The sequence below is a fragment of the Camelina sativa genome, chromosome 5, assembly GCF_000633955.1.
Source record: "Camelina sativa cultivar DH55 chromosome 5, Cs, whole genome shotgun sequence".
NCBI lineage: Eukaryota > Viridiplantae > Streptophyta > Magnoliopsida > Brassicales > Brassicaceae > Camelina > Camelina sativa.
In genome coordinates this window covers 2055536-2064643 of record NC_025689.1, presented here as the reverse complement: position 1 = coordinate 2064643, position 9108 = coordinate 2055536, and the positions used below count along the sequence as shown (strand labels likewise).

Below are 9108 nucleotides of genomic sequence, written 5' to 3'. Positions count from 1 at the left end.
AAAAAAAAAACAAGAAAGTGCCAACTACACCACAACCCACGCGTTGCGTGGGGAAGCACCTAGTTATAAAAAAAGGTGAAAGTTAAGGGTACTATTTTCTTTTGCTATAATTACTCGTACAATAATAAATATGTTGTACTCACATTATCATCAAATAATTAGGGAATGAAGTAAAATATGGTCACAGTACGTAGTCATTAAATTCACCGCATATAACGCGATTAGTCATTAATACACGGATAGTCCGATATAAGGGGGATGGTATTGGATTCTAATTTATCAAGATTTTTGAAGAGTTCTACAAACTCATTAAAAATGAATAAGTGAAAAGTTGTTAAAGATTCCTAAAGAGTTTTATTGATTAGTTTTCTAAAATCTTGTAAAGTCCTCCAAACAATCCCTATATTTTTGTGATATTTTCCATGATTTTATTTTGTAAAAAAAGTGTTTAAAATCATAAACCAATAACATAATAATTGAACTAATTAACAATCCTAGATTCTTTTGTTTTAATTGAATAACACAAAACTTTTAATGACTTTATAAAAGTCTGGATCCAATAACCCAAATTTGTTAAGATTTTAAATGACTTTTTACAAATCACAAACTAATAACACTAAAGGGGTGTATTCAATCTATTATTCCAAGTGATTTTAGTTTTAATGAGATTTTAAACAATTTTGATGATTTTAGGGAAGTTGATATGATTTGTTGTAAAATTTTTTAAAATCCCACCTAAAACTATGAGATTTGGATTCCTGTATTTTTAACTAAAGAAATCCTTTCAAATCCTCCAGAATCCCAAAAAATTATTAAAATCCAAATCTACAAACTGTTTTGAATAACAGTGGATTTTAAAATGGATTTTTAAATCATTAATTCAATAACAGTGGATTTCAGGAGACTTTTTAAAATCCATGATTAAATAACATTGGATTTCAGAAGACTTTTTAAAATCAAGGATTGAATAACATATGATTTATAAATTTTACACAAATCATTTAAAATGTCAAATTGAATACACCCCCTAAAAAACTTTAACAGAGTTTAACAAAATCTTGATCTAATAATAACAAATTCTACATAATATTTAAAATCTTTAAAACTCTATTCAAATCTCAAACCAATAGCCCCCACTAATAAATTTTTTTTTTTGCCTCCTATATAAAGGGTCATAATTTCTTCATAAATCATACAAGCCCGAAAAAAAATTACAAAAAATAATCTAAGATGGCCAATAACATCTCTTTTCCTTGTGCAATTATATTATTCTCTATATTATTTTTTCTTATGAACTCATCCAACGCAATGCAATCATTTAATGTACAAAGATACGGAGCTAGAGGTGATGGCAGAACAGAGGCGACCAAACCATTTTTGACGGCTTGGTCATTAGCATGTGGCTCACGGGCTCAAGCAATGGTCTACATTCCCCGTGGAACGTACTTGGTTAGAAACCTAGTCTTTTGGGGTCCTTGCAAGAACATTATAACTTTCAAAATCGATGGAACGCTCGTGGCTCCGGCGAACTATTGGAGTATAGGTAATTCCGGTTATTGGATTCTCTTTGCTAAAGTAAACCGGATCTTGGTTTACGGCGGCACCATTGATGCTAAAGGAGCTGGTTATTGGTCTTGTAGAAAGAAAGGTGGTTATTGTCCTCAAGGTGCAAGGGTATGTAAAGCTAATTTCGATTTATACGTCAACTAGCTATATTAATTTGTTATATAGATATACAGACTAATTTTTTTATATGGTTTCTTTCAGTCTTTATCATTTAGCTGGTGCAACAATGTTCTATTAAGCGGGTTAACGTCATTGAATAGCCAGAATATACACATCACAGTTCATCATTCTTCTAATGTTCGGATTCAAAACATAAGAATTAGGGCTCCGAGTGGAAGCCCTAACACCGACGGTATCATCGTCCAATCTTCTTCTGGAGTCACCATAAGTGGTGCAACCATAGGGACTGGTGATGACTGCATTGCTCTTACTCAAGGAGTTAAGAATGTTTGGATCGAACGTGTGAGCTGTGGACCCGGACATGGAATAAGGTAACTAAATTTAAAACTAATCGACTGCAAATATGATGATTTCAGTTAAGTCATTAGCATGAGTTTGATTGAATATGTGATGTAGCATTGGGAGTCTTGGGGAATACACTAATGAGGAAGGGGTGCAGAACATAACCGTCACGAGCTCTGTTTTCACCAAGACGCAAAATGGAGTAAGAATAAAGACTTGGGCTAAGCCGAGCACAGGGTTTGTAAGGAATGTGCAATTTCGAAATTTGATAATGAGGAACGTAGAAAATCCAGTGATCATTGATCAAAACTATTGCCCTAATAGAAACGGTTGCTCTCGTCAGGTGAGTAGCCTAATCGATTTTGGCTTAGTTCTTCCATAGTTTGTTGTTAGTATGAAGGGAAACTTATTATGCTTGAAAATATATATAGGGATCTGGTATAAAGATAAGTGGAGTGACTTATGCAAACATAAAGGGAACATCAACAACACCTATAGCAATGAAACTGGATTGTAGTGGAAGCAAGCCATGCACAGGGCTTAGGTTACAAAACATTAATCTTACTTACATGAGAAGATCGTCAGCTTCATATTGTAGGAACGCCCATGGACAATCCTCTGGAGTTATGGTTCCAAGGAATTGTATGTGAAATCAGAAATCCAATATTCGATTCATTGGGATTTTACATATACATACTTAATTAGATATATTACAAGGTGATATTTGTTTCATGTTTCATAACCTTATATTCATCCAAATTTGAATGTGGTGAATGTGAATCGACTGTTTGGCTTATGAAAAGCGCTTGTAACAACAATTTAAGGAAATATTATTATTTTATCTTGAAAATCAATAATTTGTTCCTTTTACTATTACAAAAAGTTGCAAGGTGTCCGGATATATTGTGTCGCTTATTAATTTATCCAACATCACTTTTTGAAGTTTTCCAACATCAGTGTTTCTTTAAAATGTTTGCAAGTAAATTTTTGTAACTAGTGATCGATTGTAACTGTTTAGGCTACGAGTCAAATAAAAGTCTATCCAACGTTCACTAGTTACACCAGCGGTCATATGTCTCACACTCTACACACATACAAATAAAAGATATACTGCAACGTTCATAATTCACCTTTTTCTCGAACGACTTAGTACATGTGGAATCCTACGCGCAATGTACGTAAGCGCAGCGATTGCCACCGCTATGAAATCATCACATGATAATTTAGTTTAGCGCGTGGACAGTTTTTAATATCATTGAATTTGTCATAATTTGGCTTCTACCAATTCAGTTGCTAGATTACAACTAATAAACTACTAAACACTTATATCAGATTTATTATCTGCTTTAAAATAAAATTCATCTAACAGATCCAAGAGGGGAACGTGGGTGACACATGATCATTAAAATTTGCTTTAAAAGTTCTCATTGCTTCTCTCTATTATTTTTTAACGTTTTCTTCGTGTTCGTGACAAAAACTAGTCTCTATCGTTTGATCTATCGTTTTACTTCAACTTGATTGTCTCAAGATTATCATATTAGGCTATCCCATATGCGTTTAACTAGTTTAATTCTTCCTTTGGTTTTAAACTGTTTTTTTATTTATAAAATTATAAACTAGCTTGAATAGTAGTGTACACTACTGTTTTTTACGGTTTCCTTTTTGTTGATAAAAAAATATTTGTTATATATATATCAGGTGTTTGTTTTTTTTTATTTTTATATCAGGTGTTTGTTTAATTACGGTTTATCACTTAATTAGGCAATTACCACCAACCTTAAAATTAAAGGATTCTAATCTATTAGGCTATTACATAATTAGCTCCCTTCATCATCTTAAAATCGTAACTGTAGGAAAGAAATGAAGTTTCGGAGAAGAAAATTATAATTACTTTCTTTTTAATGCCTCTCTATAAAGCTTTTTGACAATATCTACCTTCGGTCTCAAGCCAACATGGTCGAACATTCAAATCAAAAACAAATTAAGACATCTAAAATGATTGATTAGGTTACTTGGAGAAGAAAACCATTTAAGAATTGAGACTAACCGTCATTGATAACGGTACGGTCCATCCATCCATTTACGTAATCCCATGTGATAATTATTCTAATACATGTTGATTTTCGCAAATGACCATATAATTATGTTACGTCCCATGTTACATGTTGCTTATTACGTGATAAGTAAACATTGGTTGACTTTCAGTTAATCCTTTTTTTTAAAGAGCTTTTGTTGACTAATGCTTCTCCTGACCGTAGGATTCGGAGGCTTTCTTGCATCTACGGCTACGATTGATTATAACATTGCCACTGTCCACATGTCACATGCCATAAATTATGCTATTTGCCATACATGAAACCTGGTCCAGTCTTCGGACTTCTCTCTTTTGCAATTCGTTTTTGTTTATCTCAGATAAATACTAAAATATAAAATATAATTTAACCGAAGAACGATAGAAAAGTCCACGGACACTAGCATTATTTATTTATTTATTCTATTTTGCAATTACATTTTTATAATTACTATTACATTCTCTACTTAAACTAACAAAAATAATAAAATTATACAAGTGAACATGGATCACATGCTTACTCGTTTATAGATGAGCATTATTTGCTTAAGACCTTCACAACTGCTTATCATCACATGCGTTTATGCGAACCGTACATATCATTCATTTGAATTTAATCAATATCAAACAATCATTAGCATTATAATTTAGAGTTTGTCAACGTATTCTTTAAAAACAAAAATAAAATTGAAACATACCACTATATATACAGCTACATATAAAATACCCACCATAACCGTCTCCGATTACTTCACCCTCACACTACACCACAAACACAAAACATAAATACTTCTACCAAAATCGCAAAATCTACAAAGATTTATCACTCTTTCTCTTTTTAAGAAACATCAAATATGGATAATAATAATAAGCTCGTAGCTGTTTTGCTGATGTTCTTCTCAAGCTTCTTGCTGATGAGATTATCAACGGCTGCTTACAACTACAATGTCGTCAACTTCGGTGCCAAACCAGACGGTCGAACGGACTCCACAAAAGCCTTCCTTGGCGCGTGGCAAGCAGCTTGCCGTTCAGCTGCATCAGTCACTGTAACGGTCCCGAGAGGGAGCTTCTTGCTCAAACCAGTGGAGTTTCGTGGTCCGTGCCGCAGTAGAATCACGTTCCAGATCTATGGAACGATTGTAGCTCCTTCGGATTACCGCGGTTTGGGAAATTCCGGTTATTGGATCTTGTTCGTGAAAGTTAACCGGATCTCGATCAATGGAGGAACGTTAGATGCTAGAGGTGCTTCTTTTTGGGCTTGTCGTAAATCCGGAAAGAGTTGTCCTGCCGGTGCCAGGGTAAGATTAACCGATTTAACCAACTCTTTTTTATTTTTGGTTTTCTAAATTTTGAAAAAATAGTAACAAATATTAAAAATCGAATAGGTATGATTTGCTTTGACATCGTTTTGATTTCGGTTCATCGTTTATAGTAAAATGTTTGATTGAGTTTTCTAAAGACTTTTTGTTTTATTCTAATTTAAAAATTAGTAACATATATATTATCAAATTAGTTTGTATATGGTTTTTTGGTGTTTCAATTCAAATTTTGTTTTCATTGGATATAGCACTGAACTTTAATATACGTACTTTTTAAAATTTCAATTTGTTTATTTTACCTTTTCAGTTTGACACGGCTTTGCATATTTTTACTTCAACTCCTAATCGATAATATTGGCGATGATGTTTAATTTTTGCAGTCAATGACGTTTAACTGGGCAAACGATGTCGTAATAACCGGTTTAACATCAATAAACAGTCAAGTAACACATTTAGTTATAAACAGCTGCAACAACGTAGTCGTCCGGAAAGTAAAGCTAGTGGCTCCAGACCAAAGTCCCAACACAGATGGTCTCCATGTCCAAGCTTCTGCTGGTGTTACCGTAACTGATAGCACGTTTCAGACTGGAGATGATTGTATCTCTATCGGTCCGGGAACTCGTAACCTCTACATGTCTAAGCTCAACTGCGGTCCAGGCCATGGAATTAGGTATGAAAAATTAAAGCATTTGTTCTTATTTAAAGATAACTTGGATGGCAAGATTCAAATATTTTGTGAGTTACGTACTGATAATTAATCGTTTTGCAGTATTGGGAGTCTGGGAAGAGATGCAAATGAAGCTGGAGTACAGAACATAACGTTGGTAAACTCTGTTTTTACTGGATCAGACAATGGTGTTCGGATCAAAACATGGGCTAGGCAAAGTACAGGTTTTGTAAGAAACGTTTTGTTTCAGAATCTGATCATGAAAAATGCTCAGAATCCAATTATCGTCGATCAGAATTATTGCCCGAACCATCAAGGTTGTCGTAAACAGGTAAAATTAATGATCGAAATTGAAACCTAGCTACATAGTACATACATAAAGGAATTATATAATAACAATCTGATTGGTTTTGTTCATTTATATATTTGTAGGGTTCTGGAGTGAAGATTACTCAGGTTGTGTATAGAAACATTCAAGGGTCGTCGCGGACGCAACAGGCTTTAACGTTTGATTGCAGTCGCAGTAATCCGTGCCAAGCTATTAGATTGCACGATATCAAGCTAACGTTTAACGGTCGGTCAGCCACTTCGACGTGTAAAAATATTAAAGGAGTTAAGGCTGGTGTGGTGATGCCTCAAGGTTGTCTTTGATAATTCATGAATTTGAAGATGTTTGGATGACATTACACCATCGTGAGCGCAGAGTGTTTATTATTTGCGTTCTGTGATCGAGATGTTTTGTTTTGCGTCTTCATATATATTTATGTAAATCATGACACTTTAATTTGTATCTCCTTTTTAGTACAAAATATATTAATATTAAATTATGTTTTAACGTATTGAAGCTAAGAAACGTTACTCTTCCAACATTCGATTTATGACTCGTATACAAGATTTCATTTATAAAATATATAAAACGATTTTGAACCAAATATAAAAATGTTAATCCTAAGATCATTACTCATTAGATAGTTAGATACTAGATTACTTTATTATGAATGTAAAATGAAAATGAATGAAATTAAAGAGGGAGAAAGTGTTGGTAACTGATGTAAAATACAAACAAGCTAGTGAGCATGGACAAAATTTACAGTTTTAAATAGGTTGGTATTTGTAATAAATTTACTCTCAAAACAATTTCCTGATTTTTTTATCAAAAGACAAAGTCAACGTTTGCTGTGGCCATTCAGGCTCTCCTCTCCCGTTGACAAGTTATCATTTTTCTTCCCACTCTGCGACATGTATGAGCTTGAAAGTTCTTCATCGTTCTTCTTTTGAGACTTGGAACATGAGTCTCCATTGTTCTTCTTTTGAGACTTAGAACCGGAGTATCCATCGCCCTTCTTCTGAGACTTGGAACTGGAGTCTTTATCGCTCTTCTTCTGAGACTTGGAGCTCGAATCTCCATCGCTTTTCTTGTGAGACTTGGAGCTAGTGTCTCCATCACTCTTCTTTGAGGACTTGGAGTTGGAGTCTTTATCACCCTTCTTCGAGGACTTAGAGTTGGTGTCTCCATCACTCTTCTTCGAGGACTTAGAGTTGGAGTCTCCATCACTCTTCTTTGAAGACTTGGAGTTGGAGTCTTCATCACTCTTCTTTGAAGACTTTGAATTGGAATCTCCATCACTCTTCTTTGACGACTTCGAGTTGGAATCTCCATCACTCTTCTTACTACTCTGAGTTTTAGAGTCTCCTTCATTCTTCTTCAAACTCTGGGATTTGGAATTAGATGGATTGGAGTCGATCCTAAGAGTTTTAGCCGAGAAGCAGTGACGAACATGGACCCGGTGGCACACAGTCTCAGTCGAACAACCTCCTTGTACATTCACCACAAGTATTGCTTCTTTATCCCGTGTGTCCTCACACCACCAATTTTGAGGGATTCCATCTACAAACTCTTCTAATGTATGGAATTCCTCATGGTGAACCGATACCTCCACGAAACTATCCGGTTTTATAGTTCCTGCAGCTGGCGTTACCTGAAACAATAAAAAGTCCCTATCATCTTAACAAGGCAAGTCTTGAGAGAATTGTGACCAAGGATTGATCATTTTAGTTTGGATACCTCGAGCCACCGTGGGAAACCGAATGAGCCTAATGGATGTAACTCAAGCGTGTCTTCGTCTTCTCTCACCGTACTCTGCCCTTCGCATAAGATCCTAAACACAGCGTTCTCCTTGACGCATTTATTGGTGATGCGAAGCACGAAGGTGTCTTGGTTCTGAAGAACGATGTTGTTGCTGCTAACAACTGTCTCTGGTACATAACGTAAGTCATCGAGCAACGCTTTGACTTTCTCGTTGGTCTTGATGATTCTACCAAACTCTTGTCTCCTAACTGATCTATCGACATGCTCTATCTTCACATGGAATTTGCAACGGACCGGTTTGTGATCACTTTCCGTCACATCCATACAAGCATCATACCTATCCATAACACGCCAGTATGGTTAAAGACTTCAAGTTTATAAAAGAGTTTGAATCTTATAACAGAATGTGTAAGGAAAATCTTACAACATAATTGAAGCAACAACAGGACAGTCTAAACTGCATTCAGATTCCGGACTCGTACGTGTGTCTCTGTATATTACTCTGTCACACCATGCAGGGATCCGCTTTTTCTCACCTGAATCGTACCCTGAAGAAGAAAGAATTGGCAAAATAAAACATCAAAACTTTTATATGCTGCAACACTTGCATACAAATGTTGGTTATGTACCTCCTAACCCAGGCCGGTGTCTTTCAAACTTATAAGTTGGAGGGAAAGTAATGATGGCTTCACGCATTCCTTGAAAAACTCTTCCAGCTTTCATCTCTGCCCTGAGCTGATCTTTTTCTCTAAGCCAATCAAAGCTTCTTTGTGAGACAAAGTCCCTAGCTTCATCATATGATATACCAAAGAGGCGGTAGTTGAAATCACCAAAAAATACAACCATGTCCGCCTCTGCTAGGTCCTGTTTTGTCTCTTCTGTATTTACGTTTACATTCTGCAGAATGTGTGAGGAGTCTAAGGTAAGCAAAAAA

General features: G+C 35.2%; 3 protein-coding genes across 3 annotated transcripts in view; 2 read left to right on the top strand and 1 right to left on the bottom strand.

The window, feature by feature from the left end:
* Positions 1231-2849, top strand: LOC104784948 (polygalacturonase-like). The gene is made up of 4 exons (XM_010510061.2): positions 1231-1674; positions 1768-2057; positions 2143-2371; positions 2460-2849. Exons 1-4 carry the CDS (start codon positions 1231-1233, stop codon positions 2676-2678), a joined length of 1182 nt encoding a protein of 393 aa, XP_010508363.1. The 3' UTR covers positions 2679-2849.
* LOC104784947 (polygalacturonase-like) lies at positions 4926-6766 on the top strand. The gene is made up of 4 exons (XM_010510060.1): positions 4926-5397; positions 5799-6088; positions 6188-6416; positions 6518-6766. The coding sequence occupies exons 1-4, from the start codon at positions 4954-4956 to the stop codon at positions 6734-6736; spliced, it is 1182 nt and encodes a 393-aa protein (XP_010508362.1). The 5' UTR covers positions 4926-4953; the 3' UTR covers positions 6737-6766.
* Positions 7058-9108, bottom strand: part of LOC104788780 (type I inositol polyphosphate 5-phosphatase 12-like) — a 7149-nt gene continuing 5098 nt past the window's right edge. The window contains exons 9-12 of the mRNA XM_019245163.1: positions 8804-9091; positions 8599-8722; positions 8151-8511; positions 7058-8064 (exon numbers count right to left, since the gene is read on the bottom strand). Coding sequence (XP_019100708.1) covers positions 7252-8064; positions 8151-8511; positions 8599-8722; positions 8804-9091 — 1586 coding nt within the window. The 3' untranslated portion in view covers positions 7058-7251. The remainder of the gene's footprint in view (positions 8065-8150; positions 8512-8598; positions 8723-8803; positions 9092-9108) is intronic.